This window comes from Mus caroli, chromosome 4 (assembly GCF_900094665.2).
Source record: "Mus caroli chromosome 4, CAROLI_EIJ_v1.1, whole genome shotgun sequence".
Lineage (NCBI taxonomy): Eukaryota > Metazoa > Chordata > Mammalia > Rodentia > Muridae > Mus > Mus caroli.
Window position 1 is genome coordinate 129,341,370 of NC_034573.1, and position 20,984 is coordinate 129,362,353.

Consider the following 20,984-nt stretch of genomic DNA (forward strand, 5'->3'; position numbering starts at 1 on the left):
CTACCAGCCCAGGGATGGTCCCACCCACAAGGGGCCTTCCCCCCTTGATCACTAATTGAGAAAATGCCTTACAGTTGGATCTCATGGAGGCATTTCCTCGATTGAAGCTCCTTTCTCTGTGATAACTCCAGCTGTGTCAAGTTGACACAAAAATAGCCAGTACACACGGTAACAGAATAAATGGTGACGGTTCAGGTATGGATGGATCCAGGATCTCTCGCTAGCTTTCAACCCTCTTCCACCAAAATCAGGTTTTTCTTTGGCCATGATGTTCTCTTTGTGATAAGATGGCTGCCAGAACTCAGGGGGTTGTGATCTATCTTGTCAGCATCTTCAGGAAGTCTCCTCTTCACCTTTGGGTGTTTTACCAGAGGATGATGGATTGGGTTAGGCCACAGGCAAAACCGAGAGAGTCCTGCAGAGATCCAGTTCTAACAGCAGTTCAGACAGGGCCAGGTTCCCCTCTCCTGATAGCTGTGGGAAAGATCAGGGTCCTCCCAGAGGGTAGGAAACAAGGCTCAGAGTCTCTCGCCTTCTTCCCTCCAGGTCCCCGTATCCATGTGTTCCAAGAGCTGCCAGCCTGGGCAAATGAAAAAACCCATAGGCCTCCACCCATGCTGCTTTGAGTGCATGGACTGTCCGCCAGGCACCTACCTCAACCGCTCAGTAGGTATGGCTCCCACCCCCGCTCTGCCCTTCATTAGCAGACCCCAGGTCCTCTGTTCATGGCTCAGTGTCCCCACCCTGTCCTGGAGTTTCCAGAGGTCCCTTCACTTTGCCAGGGTCTCTGGGGTCTTCCCAGGGGATGCAAGTATCCAAAAGCTAGAGACCAGGCCTGGTGCCTCTTGTGGCTTCCATGAAGCGAAATCCCCAGTAGAGGTTTCTGTGTGGTACTTCAGGATCAGCCCCCACACTGTATGCCAAGCATGTCACCCACGGAGCCATCTCTCCAGTCCTCATTGACTGGATTCCTAGTTTAAAGCCACTTTCTTTCTAGACCACTGACTCCAGTGTTTAGGCTCACATTAGTGCTTAACACAGTTCAGGGTTGAGTGAAAAGCTTTCACAAGGCCTCATTGGTTAAAAATTAATTGGTGATTTCACCTCTGGACAAAAACACTTGCTGTATGCCCAGCAACAAGTAGGGGCCCCAGCTAAGTGTGTGGAAGGCTTCAGCTGGCCTGTCTGTCCCAGCTGTCAGCGGCCTGTAAATAAGGCCTAGCCTTTCCTGGTCTCTGGGGCTCTCTATCTCCGTACCTACCACAGTATCTGACTCTTAGTGCTCTCTGTGGGTTTGGTAAAGAGCTGTGGAGATGTGGTTGGTAAAGAGTTTACCTTGCAAACATGAGGACATGGGTTTGATCCCTAGAAGTCAGGTGAAATAGAACCAAGCAGGGTGGCATGCACTTGGGACCAGTGTCAGGGAGGTTGAGACACATGGCTTCCTAGGCCTCACTGGCCTGCCAGGTTAGCTCACTTGCCAAGTTCCAGGCAAACAAGAGAGCTCGTCTCAATAAGAAAGGAAAGAAGGAAGGAAGGCAGGCAGGCATTTGAAGAACAATACTGATATTGTCCTCTGGGCTGTACACCCATGTACACACACATGCACATGCACACATGCATACACGCACACACACACACATACACACACACACACACACACACACACACACACACACACTCGTGCACACACACCATGTAAACACACATACAACAATCCCCCACCCCCCGCCGAAGATGTGGTTACTAGAGAATGATGTCTTGGCAGAGGCCTTGAAGTTGGTGGGTTCTGAGCAAGGAGACCTGGGGTTTAAATCCTGATTTAGTAACTTACCTGATAACTCACCTGCTTTGTGACTGTGAAAAAAAGTGACATAAGAGAGCTGGGTCTGGTTTGTCTGTGAGATGAGGTGATAAGGAAGCTTTGCTCAATCACAGCGGGAGGAGTTCCTTTAGCCTCTCTCTGCCTCAGGGCCCAGGCACAGAGAACTGGGCGGGGTGGGGGGGCGGGGGGGGCAGTACAGGGGCTCACATGTGGGGTCCCACTGACAGGAGTTGCTGTGGACTCTTGTAGATGAGTTTAACTGTCTGTCCTGCCCGGGTTCCATGTGGTCCTACAAGAACGACGTCGCTTGCTTCAAGCGGCGGCTGGCCTTCCTGGAGTGGCACGAAGTGCCCACCATCGTGGTGACCATCCTGGCCGCCCTGGGCTTCTTCAGTACGCTGGCCATTCTGCTCATCTTCTGGAGACATTTCCAGACGCCCATGGTGCGCTCGGCGGGCGGCCCCATGTGCTTCCTGATGCTGGTGCCCCTGCTGCTGGCGTTCGGGATGGTCCCCGTGTATGTGGGGCCCCCCACGGTCTTCTCCTGTTTCTGCCGCCAGGCTTTCTTCACCGTCTGCTTCTCCGTCTGCCTCTCCTGCATCACGGTGCGCTCCTTCCAGATTGTGTGCGTTTTCAAGATGGCCAGACGCCTGCCAAATGCCTACGGTTTCTGGATGCGTTACCACGGGCCCTACGTCTTCGTGGCCTTCATCACGGCCGTCAAGGTGGCCCTGGTGGCGGGCAACATGCTGGCCACCACCATCAACCCCATTGGCCGGACCGACCCCGAAGACCCCAATATCATAATCCTCTCCTGTCACCCTAACTACCGCAACGGGCTACTCTTCAACACCAGCATGGACTTGCTGCTGTCCGTGCTGGGTTTCAGCTTCGCGTACGTGGGCAAGGAACTGCCCACCAACTACAACGAAGCCAAGTTCATCACCCTCAGCATGACCTTCTCCTTCACCTCCTCCATCTCCCTCTGCACGTTCATGTCTGTCCACGATGGCGTGCTGGTCACCATCATGGATCTCCTGGTCACTGTGCTCAACTTTCTGGCCATCGGCTTGGGGTACTTTGGCCCCAAGTGTTACATGATCCTTTTCTACCCGGAGCGCAACACTTCAGCTTATTTCAATAGCATGATCCAGGGCTACACGATGAGGAAGAGCTAGCCCCACCCACTGGCCTCAGCAGCAGAGCCCCCAGCCACGCTACAGGTGTTCCTTGTTCCTCGGCATTCTTTGCAGTGTAGCTATTTTTACCCACATAGCGCTTGAAATTACCCATAATGCACTCTCCTTACCCCCCCCCCCATCCCCGAACCCCGCTCGAGCCGTTTCACTGGCTAGGACCTACAACCCACTTATGGAAGAAACCACCAAGGTGACCTATAGGGCTCCAAGGATGGCCCACCACTGCCATCTGGTGGTCATAGTGAGCACCTGCGGGGCTGTGGCCCATGCCTTCCTGCTCATGGCTAGTGTGGCTGTGAGGCCAACCATGGTGGCTACCGTGCTCTCCAGATGTCTGTTAATCTGTGTTTCATTCCGGTTCCTGGGGAGCACACTCTGGGACTCCTGTGTTCTAATGGTCAGATGAGCATCATGGGCCCTCCATTGTTGCTTATGAATAAACTTCCCTTGGGTGAAATCAATGTCCCTTCCTGATTTCAGAGATTTCCTGAGGAAGGTCATAGACACCGTCTGGGCATTCATTGTGTCTGGGTGACCTTGGGCCAACTTGTCTTTGAGCCTCCACTTGCCCATCTCTGAAATGGGCATCATAGTTGCAGGTGTTGATGTTTGGAGGCTGAAGAAATGGAAGCTGGGATGAGCCACCCTTCCGGAGGAGATATGGGGAGAGTCACAGCATGGTTGCAATAGACAGCCATGATGGAGCCCTGGATGGGGAGAGGGAGCCCTTGAGGCTTAAGAAGAGCTTCCTTAAGAGAGAAAAGCACCGTAGATAGCAATGACAGGGGGCTGTAAGAGACTGAATCTTCACTTCTATGGAACAAAGGGGGTTCCTTACCCCAGGGTGTGTGTATACACTATCCAGGGAAATACACGCTCCGCTGTGTTATCTCGGCTACTCGCCAGGAGTCCCAGGGCAGAAAGGCACTAGACAAAAGTGAAGTTATAATGCAAGGTTGTTTTAGGCCTGGGCATCAGGGGCCTGGGCTCCCGATGGCAGGGAGGAGGGAGTCTTTCAGGTCATAGCAGGTTTGCTGAGTGAGCTGTGGGGAGATATGGTCTGATTCCAGAGAGAGAGAGAGAGAGAGAGAGAGAGAGAGAGAGAGAGAGAATAACACAGATAGAACACAATAAGGTGAAAATGTACACAGTGGGTGCGCAATAAATGCCAGTCACTATAAATTCACATGCTTCTGAAACCATCAGGGCAATGTAAAGTTGTGCTCTGTGTGTGTGTGCACATGTATGTGCAGCTGAACCTATACATGTGTGTACATGCGTGTGGAGGCCAGAGGAAAACATTAGGCACTATTTATCAGAAACCATAGGGTGATAGAGAGATGAAGTCTCTTATGGGCCTGACACTGGCTGACAGGCTAGGCTGGAGCCCAGTGAGCCCCAAGCATCTGCCTGTCCCATCTACAAGCACAGGCCACCATGCCTGGTGTGGAGGTATGAATGGGAACAGCACCCCCCCCCCCATGCACATATATACTTGAATACCTGGCCGCCAGTTGGTGGAACTCGTTGGGAAGGTTTAGAGGGTGTGGCCTTGGAGGAGGTGTGTCACTGGGGGGCAGGCTTTGAGGTTTCAGAAGCCCAGGCCACCCTAACACTTCGCATTCTGTTTTGCTTGTGGTCTCAGCTTCTGCTCCAGCTTCAGGTCTGCCTGCCTGCTGCTATAATCTTCACCATGGCGGCCATGAACTCTGCTGCCAATCAGAATATTTTTTTTAAAACGATTTTTACTTATTTTTATTTACATTGCTGTTCTACCTGCATGTTGGTCTGTATGAGGGTGTCAGATCCCCTGGGCCAGAATTACAGTTCCAAGTGGGTGCTGGGAATTGAACCCAGGTCCTTTGGAAGAGCAGTCAGTGCTCTTAACTGCTGAGCCATCTCTCCAGCCCTCCACCCCACTGTATCTTGAGCCCTAAAATAAATGGGATTATCTTTAGCACAACAATAAGTAACTATTTTTTTCCTTTAAATTTTTTTTTAATCTTTTATTTATTTAATATATGTGTGCTTTGCTGCATATGCATCTGCCTGCTTGAAGAGGGCATCGGATCCCATTATAGATGGTTGTGAGCCACCATGTGGTTGCTGGGGATTGAACTCAGGACCTCTGGAAGAACAGCCAGTGCTCTTAACCACTGAGCCAACTTGGCCTCTCATACTCGTGTGACAAGCATTTCAGTGACTGAGCGATCCCCCAGACCATATTTTTTTTTTTTAGTGTCTGTGTTTCAAGAACTTCCTGTACTAGAGACCACAGTGCCAACCCCTGTGGAAAACCCACCTTTCTGAAACTATTTCCCAGCCTTACCCTGCCCAGCAAACAAGGCCCACAGGCTTGGTGATCCAGAGCCCGCATGTTATAGCCACCTTGGCACTGCTATCTCGGGGGCGTCATGCTTCTGGGCAGAGCTCTGCCTAGTACACCCGTATCTCATGGTGGGCTCTGGGCAGCGTCCTCTGATCTTGCTGTGTCGGGGGCTCAGACCTGATCCCTTGGTGCTCACCAAGGGGGCAGTGCTCTAGTGTGAGGTTCCAAGCTGTTCTTCAGAGAGCCTGAGCGGCCAGCTCAGAAGCACCCAGATCTCAGACAGGAGGGCAGGCATTGGGGTTGTGGTTTGGGGCAGGACAGAGGTACAAACTTCCTGAAGGTTCTTCCAGTGGAGGACATGGGGGAGGCTTTTCAAATCTACTCTGGGGGTGATCACAGTTTCCCAGGAGTTGGGAGGTGGGGCCCGGTGAGGGCGGCAGGAAGAAAGATAGGAAAGCAGAATGGGAGGAAGGAAACCCGGGGCAGGGGCTCAGCTCTGGGTCTCCAGGCCTCGTCCTTTCTGAGCGGCTCTGCCAGTGCTCTGGGTACCGTGTCTACTTTGCACCTCTGCTCTGTCACCTGAGAAGCCTTCCTTGTACCCCTCGCTCCATGTCCAGCTGTGTCTTCCCACTGTCCTCAGCGTGGGTCTCATGTAGGGGCTAGAGATGGTTAGGAGAAGAGACTGAATTAGGCAGCATTTTTCAGATGAACCAAACAGACCTATCGGGGATGTTTATAGAATGGTGAGAGGGCATTTCTTACATGAGTCTACCTGGCCTGAAACTGAATAGCCCCACTATAGAGATCTGCAGACAGAAGAGCTGTGGACCCCTGCAGTTGCTCAGACCGAGAAGGGCCAATGCTGCAGTCCCAGTCTGAGGCCAAAGACCAGGGCACCCCTGGTGAGTGAGGGCCCACATCCAAGTTCAAGGCGAGAATCGGATAATGTCCGTTGTAACAGAAGCGCTCGCTCAAGGATGGCTAAATGCGTGCTAGCTTCGCTCTTCCATGCTTCATCCTTGTCAGGCCCACTGGGAGGGTCTTCCCCGTTCAATATGGCTGTCCACATGCCAGTCATCTCAGGAAACACCCAGAGCTGGGTTTTATTAACTTTTCTAGGAGGTTCTTTTTCTCTTCCTTCCTTCCTTCCTTCCTTCCTTCCTTCCTTCCTTCCTTCCTTTCTCTTTTCTCTTCTTCTTCTTCCTCTTCCTCCTCCTCCTTCTTTCTCCCTCTCCCTCCCCCTCCCCCTCCCATCCCCCTCCCCCTCCCTCTCTCTGGTTTTGTGAGACAGGGTTTCTCTGTGTAGCCCTGGCTCTCCTGGAACTTACATTGTAGACCAGGCTCATGGAGATTTACCTGCCTCTGCCCCCCGCCCCCACAAGTGCCAGAATGCAATCAGACCAACCAACAGAAGCTTTCAGCAGACACTAAGGATGTAGGGGTTTTCTAGAAGTAAGATCTTTGTCGATATCCCTTCTCTATTCCCTCCAGACTTCCCAGGGGAGCCCAGAGCCAACATACAGAGCCCCTTAGCTTTTGTAGGGCCTGGCCCTGGCCATGGCTTTGTCCTATCTGTCCCTCTTGCCTGAGGGACCAGATTTTAGGAGCACAGGGAGTTTTAATCTCTTAATTCTTTCTCTTTACATTTATCTATGCCTTGGCTTAATTTTTTTAAAGAGCTAATGGCCTCATTTCTGGGTTCTGTTGGAGGACCGCAATTAGTGGGGAAAATCCCAGAATCTCACTGAGCTCAGAGGATACTCACTGCACACCTGCAGAGCTGTTTCAATGGAGGAAGTCTTCTTAAGTCTTTCTTCCCCTCCAGAGGTTATTAAGAGCATCCTCCACTGTTAGACAACTATATTGTGTGTTGTGTTGTGTCTCTAGATGTGTCTATGTGTTGTCAGTGTATGTTGTGTGCATATGTGGTGTGTGTGTGTGTGTGATGTATGTGGTAGCTTGTATGTATGAGTGTTGTATGTAGGTGTGTGTGTGCATGTGTGTGGTATATGTGCTGCGGAGTTATGTGCGGTATATGTGGTGTATATGGTGTGGAGTGTGGAGTATGGAGTGTGTGTATGTGTGATGTAGCATTGTGGTGTTTGGTGTGTGTGTATGTGTACTGTATGCAGGTAATACATATATGCGTTTGCCCACAAGCATATGGAAGCCAGAGGACCACCTCCCGTGTTTTCCATCTTGAGCCATGGCTTCTCACTGGCTGGAATTCACCCAGTAGACCAGGCTGGACCACAAACTCTAGGGATCCTCCTGTCTCTACTTTCCCAGTGTTGGGATAACATGTGAGTCTGGGTTTTAACACACACTCAGGTCCTCATGCTTGCAAGGTAAGCCTGTTACTGGCTAATCACCCCAGGGTAGACCCTTCTTGGTAGGTCGAGTGAGAGTCCTATTCTCTGGGATTTCTATTTAGGGACACTAGCTGTGTCCTTTGGGACCATGCGTAAACTTGCTCCTGGTGGCCAGTCTTCTGTGGTAGCAGATGGAGTCTTCTTTAAAGGTGTGCCTGCTCCAGCACCTTCCATGACCTCCACTGACCTCCCAGAACCCCCTTACATCCTCAAACACCCATCAGCCCCTGATCTCAGAGCCTGAGCTCCAGGGGTGGCACCATATTCTGGGGTGTTGTGGGAGGAAGGTGATATTTTCTCATCCAGTGGTTGGTTCAGGCACATGACCTGGGTTGGTCTGATCAGAGGGACTCTCAGGATTTGTGCTGGGACAGAGTCATAAAGTAGAAAGGCCACCGGAAGAGCTGAGGCAGTTTTCTGGGTGGGTCAGGCTTACAAACTCCTATTCTCTCTGTGTCCTCATGGTGGATGCACCTCCCACGGCTCTCTATGACCACACTGACTCCTCTCCAGCTCCCAGGCTGCCACTGTCTTGAGGCCTTGGCCCTGACTGCTTTCTTCTCTCAGAATGCTCCTCCTTGATAGCCCTGTGGCTTGGTCTCTTGTTTATTCTCTCCCTCCTTCATCCATCACAGGATGAATGAATATTTCACTACCTTGCTGTGTTCACCTGCCCCGGGATACAAAAAGCAGAAGTGCACGGGGGCTCTGACTGTCTCCTGATTGTCGGGCACCTAGGAGAACACCCTGGCTAGAACAAATCCTTTCGAGTGTTGTCAGGTGACAACAGGTGGGACTGGGCTGTGGAGGCAAGACCAGACAACCCAGTAGCTGCTCTGGAAGTCTGGAAGAAATGGCCAGAAAGAAGAGTTCACTAGGGCTGGACAGGTGGCTCAGTGTTTAAGAGCACTGACTGCTCTTCCAGAGGTCCTGAGTTCAATTCCCAGCAACCACATGGTGGCTCATAACCATCTGGAATGGATCTGATGCATTCTGGTGTGTCTGAAGATAGCGTCAATGTGCCCACATAAATTAAGTAGGTAGATAGATAGATATATAGATAGATGATAGAGTTCACCTATAGATAGGTAGGGGATTGTAGGCATTCATTCATTCATTGAACAAGTGCCAAACAAGGACTACCAAAGATTCAGGCCCTGCACAGCATCAAGGACCACTGTCACCTCAGAAGACAGTCCCTGCTCCCAGCATGTAGCACACAGCCCACACAGCCATTCATCCTGGCACCAGCCACTAGAGTGGGGGCATTCAGGGAATCATGGAAGCATCAGAGGGGACCCTTCGGCAGGCCAAGCAAGGCTCCTGATATGTTGACAGCTTGCATCAGGTTGAGGGCAGAAGAATAAGTGGTGAGCCTGATGGTGGCAGAAGAGCCCCACCTCTACACACATACATACACAGACACACACATAGACACACACACACACACACACACACACACACACACACATGATAGACAGGTGTTTTTAAAGAAGAATGAACAGGTGGGTGGCCAAAGGAGGGTGTGTTCTAGGAAGAGAGCCAGCCTGAGCAAAGGCCCTGTGGTAGGAAGACCCAGCAGCCCAGAGAGCCGAGAGTTAGGGAGCTGAGCCTGAGAGAGCCAGAGGTGAGGGAGGAGAGGCAAGGGGAGGAGACAGACAGAAACATGAGACAGGTTAGGAAGGGGGAAAGCAAGAGAGAAAAAACAAGGAGGAAGAAATATGGAGAGGAGATGCAGAGATGGGCAGTCATGTGGCCAGTGGGGTGACACCATTGTGCGTGCCATAAGACAGCTGAGGTCTTCAGCAGAACATCTGCCTCAGGGAGTCCCTGACAAGGGTGGTTCACACTTTGTCCTGAGATGGGGACCGGGGGGCTTTGGGAGAAAGGAGCAGAGGTGTGGGGGTGGAGATCAAGGGCTGAAGGAGGCTGGGAGACCCTTGAGGAGTGGGCTTCTAGGCCTGATGGAGCCAGTGATGCTCACAGGGCTGGGACCGCATCAGTTCTGTGGAGCAACAGGCTGCAGGGGGTGAGCTAGGGAAGGAGTCCTGGCTTCCGGCTATTTAGGATGGTTTTTGTGTGGTTTGGGCTATCCCAAGCCTTGAGGCTTGCTTGACTCCCAGTCTAGGATGCTGGCAGATGCTCAAGAATTTCTGCTGGCCTTCCAGCCCAGTGTACCGACGACACATAGAGAGGTCTAGCAGATGCCAGCATCCCACAGGGAACTTGGGAAGCCACAGGCCAACAGCCATCCAGGATCAACCCATCTCTTGTGCTGCCCAGTTCTTGGGGTATAAGCAACAGGGCCAGAGCCTCTCTTGTCTCAAGTCTTCAATCCTAGGATGGGGACACCCAGTTGGAATGTCCAGGATGACGAAGCAAAGGCAGGTCCGCTTCTGCGACTGTGGAAATGTCTGGCCATCATCCTTCCAGTAATGATGTATGGGCCATCTGCTTCCAGTTAGCAGCTCCAGGCACCTAATTGGCAGATCAAACAATCTGATGTTCCACGTTAGATAAGTTGTTAACGCATACTATGGACACTGACACTTTCTGGATGCATTCCAAGCCCCATCCGACCACCACAGGAGCCGGGTGCTAATATGAACCAGGCCCTGCATGCAGAAGTGCGAGGACTGTGAATAGCTTTGAAGAGCCTAGGCAGATGCAGTCATGGCTGCCCAGGAAGGGTGCGGGAGTCACTGAGACGTAACTGTGGACTTGAACACAGAGGTGACAGGAGCTCTCAGAGAGGACACAGTCTCCAGTAGCAACTGAGGACTTTAAGAAACCCTAGATCCTGCCTTGATGGAACCATGAAAGGAGTTGCTACAGATTAGAAGCAGAGGACCTTGGCTGCTGGAGTGTTTGTGACTTGCAGGGCTCTGGCTACGGGGCCATAGTTTCATCATCTGGGAAACCAGAAAACAATTCTGCTACACTGCAGGGGACAAATTGTCTGTGTCTGAGACACAGTGGGCCTGGGGCATGGTTCTTATCTGCCAGGAGTTACCTCTGAAGTCACTGTCACAGAAGCCTCAGGATAGAGTCACAGTGCTGCCCTCAGAGTCACAGTGTCCCATCACAGAGTCAGTGTGTCCTTGTCTTAGTTGAAGTTTCTATTGCTGTGGTGAAACACCATGGCCAAAGCAAGTTGGAGAGGAAAGGGTTGTTCTGGCTTACACTTCCACATCACTGTTTATCATAAAAGGAAGTTAGGCCAGGAACTCAAACAGAGGTGGAACCTGGAAACAGGAGCTGATGCAGAGACCATGGAGGGATGCTGCTTACTGGCTTGCTCCCCATGATCTGCTTAGCCTGCTTTCTTATAGAACCCAGGACCATCAGCCCAGGGATGGAAAACACCCACAGAAGGCTGGGCCCTCACACATCAGTCACATTAAGAAAATGTCCTAGAGGCTTGCCTACAGCCTGATCTTATGGAGACATTTTCTCAGTTGATGTTCTCTCCTCTCTGGTGACTCTGGTTTGTGTCAGATTGACATATAATCAGACAGTATAGTCCACCTCAAAGAGGGTAAAATCAGAGTCACAACGTCACCCTTAGAGTCACTGCATCCTCTTACAGAGCCACAGTGTCCCTTCACAGAGTCACAGTGTCTCCCCTCAGAGTCATATTGTTCCCACAGAGAGTCACAGTGCCCCCCTCCCAGAGCCCCATTGTCTCCTTACAGTCAGTGTTCCCATCTCAGAGTTAGTCACACTATCCCCTCACAGAGTCATAGCCTCTTATTATGTATGGTATTCCCCTTACAGAGCCACAGTATCCCTTCAGAGTTACATAGTCCCTGCAGTCATAGTATCCATCTCACAGAGTCCCAGAGTCTCCTCAGAGCAACAGTGGCCCCATACAGAGTCATAGTATCCTGTTACAGTGTCCCCAACACAGAGTTACAGGGTTCCTGTTACAGATTCACACTGTCCCCCTGGAGAGTCACAGTGGCCCCATACAGAGTTATAGTATCCTGTCACAGAATAACAATGTCTCTTATAGAGCCACAGTGTTTCCTCTCAGAGCCACAGTGTTCCCACAGAGAGTCACAATATCCTCATCAGAGAGTCAAAGTGTTCCCTCTCAGAATCACAATGCCCTCCTCCAGTCACAATGTCAAGAAACATAGTCACAATGTTTTTATTTTCACAGACTCACAGTTCCATTTCACAAAGTCTTAGGGTCCCCCTCACAGAGGCATAGTGTCCCCATGTGGTGAACTAAATGATTTTGCATTATGTCATGGCTTATAAGCCTATTGGGGGCAGGGAGTAGAATGTGGTGGTTTGAATAGGAATGCCCCCATAGCCTCATATATTTGAATACTTAATCACCAGGGAGTGGAACTATTTGAAAGGATTAGAAGGATTAGGTGGTGTGGCCTTGTGGGAGGAAGTATGTCACTGGAGGTGGGCTTTGGGGTTTCAAAAGCCCATGCCAAGCTCAGTCTCTCTGGTTCTACCTTTGGATCAGGATGTAGCTTTCAGCAATTCCTCCAGCATCTTGTATGCTGCCATGCTTCCTCCCATGCCAGCAATTAACTAAGCCTCTGAGACGAAGCAAACCCCTGATTAAATGCTTTCCTTTATAAGAGTTGCCTTGGTCATGGTGCCTCTTTATAGCAATAGAACAGTGACTAAGACAGACAAAGGTACCAGGGACTGGAGTATTGCTGTGACTTTGCCTAACCATGCTGTTTGCTAGACAAGCAGGAAAGACAGATCTGAGGGTGATTTGAACCCAGAGGTCCAGCACAAGAAGTTTCAGAGGGGAAGAATACTAATTAGTAAGTAGCTTAGAAACCTCTCTTATGATATATTGGCAAAGAATGTGGCTGCTTTTTGTCCTTGTCCTAAATAAAGATCTGTCTGAGGATAAATTAAAGAGTTTTGGCTTGATAGCATTGGCAGAGGAGCCTCGTATTGACTCTGTCATATGGTTATCAGTGGTCACTCTTAAGCAGATATATAATAAAAAAGGAGGAAGCTGAAGAGAGAAATACAAAATGAACAGCCTGAGGGGAAAGGCATACCAGGAAGAACAATGGAGCTAAGTTGAGTCGTTAAGGAGATAAAAGTTTGATGAAAAGTTGAAGCTCAATGGAGTAAAGGGAGTGGTGACCTCAGGGCAGGACCCACCCAGCTAAGCTTCCAACTGTGAAATGAAATTAAGGAAAATGCTTATACTGTGAAGAGCCATGGACAACAGAAAATCTGTGCAAATGTAGTTGAATGAAGAGGCCAAGTTCCAGCCTCAGCAAGCAGCAGAACTTGGCAGCATTGGTCACCTGGTTCTGGTTTTAGAGTCAAGGATATAAGAAAGGGGTTATGGAATCTCCCTCTACAGCTAAGCTGCTAAAGTTAGACATATGTCAGGGGTGGCCCTGCTCGGAAGCCCAGAGGATGCCATTGTGTGAAGCTCTGAAGATGAAGCCTGGGTTGCCTCGAAGACCCCAAGATGTTAGAGATGCCAGAGCCATGAGATATCTGCCTAGAAAAGCCTTAGATCGGGTGTGGAACCAGCCCAAGAGAAAAAAGTATGTTGCCATCAACGAAGCCGACAGGAGTTGGAGATCTGAATAGTGGTTTGGCATCACATATCATTATGTGAATGTGAAGTTTGTCCTGCTGGGTTTTGGTCTTGCTTTGGCCCAGTATTTCCCCACTATGCTCCATTTCCCCCCTTTCAGAATTGTAATGGGTATTCTGTGTCATCGTATGCTGGAAGTCTGTGATCTGCTTTTTAATTTTGATTTTATACAGGGTTACCGTTAGATTTCCATGAGTCTCAGAAAAAATTGGACTTTTAAATAGCATTGAGCCTGTGAAAGACTATGGGGGCTTTTGAAGTTGGACTGAATACATTCTGCATTGTGATATGGCTCTGAGCTATCAGGGCCAGAAAGTGGAATGTGCTCTTTTGAATAGGAATAACCCTCATAGGTTCATACATTTGAATGCTTAGTCACTAGGGAGTAGCATTATTTGAAAGGATTAGAAGAATTAAGAGGCATGGCCTTGTTGGAAGAAGTGCATGGGTGGGTTTTGAGGGTTCCAAAGCTCAGGCTAAGACCAGTGTTTCCCTCTCTTTGCCTTTGTATCAGGATGTAGCTCACAGCTACTGCTCCAGTGCCATGCCTGCCTCCATGCCACCATATTTCCCACCATGATGATAATGGACTAAGCCTCTGAAACTGTAAGCCAGTCCCCAATGAAATGTTTTCCTTTATAAGAGTTACCTGGTCATGGTGTCTCTTTATGCAGTAGAACGATGACTAAGATACCCCTCACAGAATCATAGTGTCCATTCACAGAGTCACAGTGTCCCCTCACAGAGTCATGGTGTTAATCTATCGTCCCAATCTCCTCTTTCAGAAGTTAACTATCTCTCTTCAAATAGTCACATTGTCTCTTTCTTTCCCTAAGCTTTGTTTTACAGTGAAGTTAACTTTGAAGTCAACTTTGATTTAGAACTATTATTTTTATTTTAAAACTTTTAATTTATTAATTTTTATGTGTGCATGTATAAATCTGTGCACACGTGTGTATGTGTGATTTTATTTGTACACAAGTATATGTATTTGTGTGTGTTCTTGTGCACATATGTGTGTGCATATGTATGCATGTGTGTGTGTGTACATGTGAACACTTCTGCCAAGCTCCTGTCCATTGGTGTGTGTGTGTGTATGTGTGTGTGTGCGCGTGTAATTCAGAGAATAACTTGTGGTGGTTTTAGTAGGTTTGGTCCCCTTAGACTCATGTGTTTGAATACTTGGCCCATGGGGAGTGATGCTATTAGGAGGTGTGTCCTTGTTGGAATAGGTGTGGCCCTGTTGGAGGATGTGCATCCCTGTGTGGATGGGCTTTGAGGTTCTAAACTCAAGCTTCACCCAGGGCAAAGGAGAGCCTCCTCATGAGAACTCTTGGCTCCTCCTGCACCATGTTTGCCTGTGTGCTGCCTTGTTCCTACCATGATGATAATGGATGAAACCTCTGAAACTGTAAGCAGCCTAAATCAAATGTTTGCCTTTATAAGAGTTGCCTTGGTCATGTTGTCTCTTCATAGCAACAAAACCCTAACTAAGACAGAACTTCCGGCTGTGGCTTCTCTCCTGAGGCCTCACTAGATCCCAGGATCAAATTCTGGTGTTCAGGGCTCCATGCAGACACTCCAGGAGTGTCCAGGTTTAGTGTCACCCACATGGGGTTCTCTGTTCCCTGGTACAGTCCCTCCTAGATGCATCTCAGCCACCCTGGGCAAGAGGATCATGGTGGAGATGCTAGTGATGTGTTTAAGTTAGCTAGGTGGCCATAGGGGCATGACAGAGATGGTCATGGATGCATTGAGTATGGTATTGTTATTGGTAAGGATGATAATGGTGCTGATGGTGATAATGGGGGTGATGCTGATGAGGGTGGTGATGATAGAATTATGGTGACAGCGGTGGTGATGGTGACAATGCTGATGGTGACAGCGTTGGTGATGGTGGTTGTGATGGTTTGTATATGCTTGGCCCAGGGAGTGGCCCTATTTGGAGGAGTGGCCTTGTTGGAGTAGATGTGACCCTGTTGGAGTAGGTGTGCCACTGTGGGTGTGGGGGCTCTAATACCCTCATCCTAGCTGCCTGGAAGTCAATATTCTGCTAGCAGCCTTCAGATGGAGATGTAGAACTCTCAGCTACTCTAGCGCCATGCCTGCCTGGACACTGCCATGTTCTCACCTTGAACATGGACGGAACCGCTGAACCTGTAAGTCAGCCCCAATCAAATGTTGTCCTTATAGTCACGGTGTCTGCTCACAGCAGTGAAGCCCTAACTGAGACAGTGGTGATGGTGACATCTAGGATGACATTTAATTTTTCCAATCCTTACTTTCCCTTCACTGAAGTGGAAACTGAAGGGTTCTTTGGAAAGTCAGTTGGATGGTGTGTTGCCTGGAGCAAACACGTGAAGGAACGTTTAGCTGAAGTGGACACAGGTGAAAGGCTAAGGCAGACTTGTGAAGGAATGTTTGGTTGAAGTAGACACAGGAGAGAGGATGTTCTGCTAAAACAAGCGTGTGAAAGGACCCGTGATGAAGGATTCTTTGCTAACAACGCACATGTATCGGTCCGCCTTACATCGCATAGTTGAGCTGCATTTGTCAGGACTCCATAGAGGGAAATTCTTCTGGTGGTGAGCTGCAGGTTTTTGTTGCTTCTGCGGACTTGGGCTGATTGGCAGAGGGAATGTCAGCTGAGACAGACGCATGTGCTGAAGCAAGACACGTGGAGGACACAGTGATGTTGGGAGAGAGTATTAAAGGACTTGACGGACGGTGACGAAGGCTGAGCTTGGCTTGCTTATAGAGCCAGCTGTGCAATGCTTGGATCTCAAGTCTTCGCTGATCTTCACTTCCCAGAGAGAGGCACAGCCCAAAACTTTTCCTGGTGTCCCTCCTGCTGCTGACTTGTGCCAAGGCTGAGGCCTGGCTGTCTCTGCTAGGCTGTGTCACCATTGCTGATTCCTGTTTGCTATCCTGACTCTACCGAACTGGACTGTGCTGTATCCGTGAAGTGTTTGCGAGTGGATCGAGCTGCTGCTGTCTGCTGATCTGAAGTGCAGATCTCCAGACAGCACAGGAGGGAGTTGCTCCAAAAAAAAAAAAAAAAAAAAAAAAACCCAAAAACAAACAAACAAAAAAAAAAAAAAAAAAAAAAAAAAAAACCAAAAAAAAAAAAAAAAAAAACCCTTTCTAAACAGGTCCACTTCCCCCGTATCCTTTCTTTCCCACTACCTCTGGTGGGGTGGTGGGCTACAAGGAAGGTTAAAGCATTTAAGAACCATCATTAAAAATAGGTTTGGAAAAAAGGAAAGTTACAGTTCACAATTTCATACATGCATACAATGTACTTTGACCCTATTCACCTCCACTGTCATCCTATCCCCTCTCCTGATCACCCTCTTCTTCCCAGCCTGCCCCCCGCCCCCACCACTTAGTCAACCAAAGGGAAGAAGGGAGCCAGGTTTGGGGGAAGGGAGAGCTTTGGACTAGACAATCAGGTCCTGGGATAGGGCTCATGCCAGCTCCTCTCCAGACTCAGTGACCTGTCTGTCACAGGGGTCACCTTCCTTGTTACTAGGGCATAATACCTGGTAAGACATGACTTAAATGGGAGGAGGGCTTATTTGGTTCATGGTATAGTTTATGAGGTGCAGTCTATCATGGTGGGGAAGGCATGTGGGCAGAATGAGTTGGCCGGTTGTCGGCTCTTTGCTAGCAGGTCCAGGAGAGAGGAGAGAACCCGGCCCAGCCTGGTCTGTCCAGGGCTGAGTAGGATGGCCCAGGCTGGGAGTCTTGTCAAAGCAGGACCCTACTTTACTAAACTGGGCACTTACTTATATAGAGAAGGCAGTGAGGTAGGGATAGGGGTATGGGGTGAGATGACCTATGGGGTGGAGTGAGGTGACGAGGGGGTGTGGGGTGATCTCACGGGACCTATAAGAAATTGACAGATCAGTGGTAGCTAGGCAGAGGCAGTCTCATTCCGGGCGGTAGGTCATGCTGAGTCATTCTCAAAGAGGAGAATGACAGGTCTCGAAAATCGAGCCAGGCTGGGGTTTGTCCTCAAGGCCCAGACCAAGGCCAAATAGAGCCCAACATGGGTCACATGGCATCTGTAGTCAGAACCCAGTGAGAGATGGGTCCAAGGTCCCAGGTCACAGGATGATGCCTTCCACAGGATGGCTCTGCCCAGAGGGTAGTACCGCCCACAGGATGGTGCCGCCCACAGGGTGAGTCTTCCCAGGTCACTTAAATGTCTCTAGAGACCTGTCCAAAAGGATGTTTTCATTATTTCCAAACCGGTCGCGTTGATAATGAGGACAAACCCTTCCAGGCTTGCTGGACCAGCCTGGCTGCAGTGTTCAGTGAGAGCCCTGAATATGGGTATCTGCTTCTTTTTTTTTTAATTTTTAATATTTTTTTTATTACGTATTTTCCTCAATTACATTTCCAATGCTATCCCAAAAGTCCCCCATACCCTCCCCCCCACTTCCCTACCCACCCATTCCCATATTTTTGGCCCTGGCGTTCCCCTGTACTGGGGCATAAAAAGTTTGTGTGTCCAATGGGCCTCTCTTTCCAGTGATGGCAGACTAGGCCATCTTTTGATACATATGCAGCTAGAGTCAAGAGCTCCGGGGTACTGGTTAGTTCATAATGTTGTTCCACCTATAGGGTTGCAGATCCCTTTAGCTCGGGTATCTGCTTCTGTGGTCTCACATGTTCCTTGCCCCAGGGCCTCCATACTTCCAAGCCACTTCACCCAACTGCCAGCCTCGTTATCTGTGCCAGTCAGTCCTCGCCCACAGGGAGGGTGGTACTCAGCCTGAGAACGTGAAACAGAATTAGAATTTGAGGGCTGTGTTTTGAGTGAAATCCCATGACCTCTTTACCTAGTCAGTGCTGGACTCGAAGCCTCAGTTTCCCCAGTTATGAAGGGTGAGCGGTTCCTGACTTGGGTAGAGCTCTTCCCAGGTTGCTCTAAAGACGATACCCATTAGAGGCCACAGGGTAGGGATGTTCCTGCAACTCCCACTGGTTCTCAGGATCATGCCTTGGTCTCTGGGGTCCTTCAGGGAAATGGATCCCATTGTACCCTATGTGTTCTCTGAAGGGCAGTCCCAGAAGCTGACAGCAGATGGCGATGTTGGTCTCATTCTTGGGCCTCTCAGGTTCCCTTCTCCAGGGACTGGAGAGCTGGGACAGATGGACAGACAGACAGACACTCGACATGCACACAAAACATGGAGACACATGGAAGAGCACACAGGTGTTTTATATTAAAATGTCATGCAAATGTGCAGCCTAGTTAGGTTCCAGTACCTCATGTGTGTTTTTACATGTCACGGGTGTTATAGCCTCTGTCAAACTTGACATGTGGGTGAGACAGAAAGCAAGAGCAGAGATGAGCACAGGGCAGCTGTGTTGGTTTGGGCACCCATGTGCCTGTGTGCATAGGAGGCTGCGGGATTGTGAGGGAATGGGTGTGTAAGGACTCTTGTGCTACAGCCGTGTGTGGAGAGATATGTGGATGGATGCCTGTATGTGCACATGCATGCAGCTTATGTGTGTGCATATATTTATGTTTATGTGTTTCCTGTGTGTTTGTGTGCATGTACACATGTGCGTTTATCACAACCCTTTCTTAGAGAATGACGAGAATCAAGACCAAGGGACTGAATAGGCGACTCAGCTGCTCTTGCAGAGGGCTGGGTCCAATTCTAGCATCCACAACTGTCTGCATCTCCAGTCCAGGGGATCAAATGACCTCTCCTGGCCTCCACAGGCTCTTGCATATACATACATACATACATACATACATACATACATACATACAGGCAAAACAATACACACATACACAGAATGAAAATAACAGAATTTTTTTAAATCCCAAGAGGTGTAAACAACAAAGTGGCTTGAGGAACAGGGCAGTGTGAAAGTCAGGCTTGAGCTGCCAATGACCTCTGTGGAAGAGAATGGCCACTTCAAGGCTGACCCAGTACCTAGATACCCCATCCAGGTTGGGCACTCACTAGAGTCTTCCAAAACCAGCAGGGGGCAGCCCTGTCACTATTGCTATGGGTGACACTAGTGCATCTGTGTGCTGTGTATACCTAACACCCTTGGTACACAGATAGGGAAACTGAGGTTCTGCATGGAAAGGAACTTGCTGGTGTCATAGGGACCAGAGCGTTAGTGTCTGGGGTGGAAGTCCCCACCATGAGATCCACCCTCGTCCAAGGCAGTGGAGGGACAGTGCTGAGTGAGGTGAGCAGTGGCTGGTGTGTGTGAGACAGGATGACGGAGGGAAAGTGACTCTGGTCTGAGGGCTGGTGTTAGTGCTGAGGCCCGTGGGGTGAGGTGGGACATAGTTATGGGGAGAGCACCTTCCTGCCAGAGAGAGCCATGGGTGGGAGGCAGGTGTTGGCCAAGCAAGGGCCAGGCCCTCCTCAAGGGATTTGACCTTAGGATAGCAGGTAGTGTGTGTTGTATGTGTGTGTGTGATATATGTATGTGTTGTGTGTGGTATGTACATGGTATGTGGGGTGTATGGTTTACAAGTATGTGTTTTTTGTGTGTGTGCAGTATATGTGTGTTATGTTGTATGTGTGTGTTGTGTGTATAGTATGTGTGTGTTGTGCTGTATGTGTGTGTTGTGTTTGTGAAGTATATGTGTGTTGTATGTATGTGTGTTGTATGTGTTGTGTTGTATGTGTGTTGTATGTGTGTGTGTTGTGTTGTATGCATGGTATATGTGTGTGTGGTATGTTGCGTGTGTCCTGTATGTATACATGTGTGTTGTTGTGTATGTGTGTATGTTGTATGTATGTGTGTTGTGTTGAGTGGTGTGTGTGTGAGTATGAGTGTGTGTGCTGCCTGGGGTGAGAAACATCAGCAGAAATGGTCCATATCTGATTTGAGCCTGAATGATCCCAAGATGCAAGCCCAGCTTGGTGGCACATGTCTCTCAGCCTGCCAGTCAGGAGGCTAAGGCGGAAGGGTCTTGAGTTCAAGTTCAGCACCTGCACAGAGGGAGACCCTATCTCAGAGAAGGAAGCAAACAAACAAAGGGCCTGGATATCGCTATGAGAATATTCAGGGGTGGGGAAGAGGGTCTGGTGGTTCTGCGGATGATGTCCAGTGTGTAGCAGGCATTATGAAAAGCAGCATAGTTTTTAGCCTAGACAGCTTGGCCATGTAGAGAAGAGAGTTTGTACTGAGTCCCTGTACAAGACCCTTGGGCCTGTCCCTTCTGTGTATTCCTGTCCCCAGGCTCCTTCTTTGCCACTGCAGTGCTTGGCAGGGCTGGTCTCAAGTATAGAACCTCTGTCCAGGCTGAAGGCTGAAAGCCCAGGTCTCCTCTTATGGACTAGATGACATCAATCAAAATGTGTTTCTGAACACCTTCATTTCCCTCTCTGTGACACAGGAGAAGGCTGCTTCTCAGAGCCTGACAGGCGATGGGGCGGTAGTGGGGACCCGTGGGATGTGCACAGCCCAGGACAGGCCATCAGGGCTGTGTGCACTGATCATTGGGCTGCACTGACCCTGCGCAGACCCTTGCCTTTCTGAACTGTAGTGTCTCCTGGCCTAGAGTCCCCAGGGTGGTGCAAGCTCATGGGATATGAGAAGTGCCTGAAGAGGGCGGGTAGGATGTCTTCCCACCTGCTCCACAGAGAAGTGGCTTCAGTGGACAGCAACA

At 49.7% G+C, this 20,984-nt stretch overlaps 1 protein-coding gene across 2 annotated transcripts in view; it reads left to right on the forward strand.

The window, feature by feature from the left end:
- Tas1r2 (taste 1 receptor member 2) overlaps nt 1-3,481 on the forward strand; it is a 17,829-nt gene extending 14,348 nt beyond the window's left edge. The window contains exons 5-6 of one of the 2 annotated variants that reach the window (XM_021161366.1): nt 547-670; nt 2,075-3,481. In XM_021161366.1, the coding sequence (XP_021017025.1) occupies nt 547-670; nt 2,075-3,003 (1,053 nt within the window). In that variant the 3' untranslated portion in view covers nt 3,004-3,481. The remainder of the gene's footprint in view (nt 1-546; nt 671-2,074) is intronic. The other variant, XM_021161367.1, reaches the window with a different exon arrangement.
- Nucleotides 3,482-20,984: the final 17,503 nt, after the last annotated feature.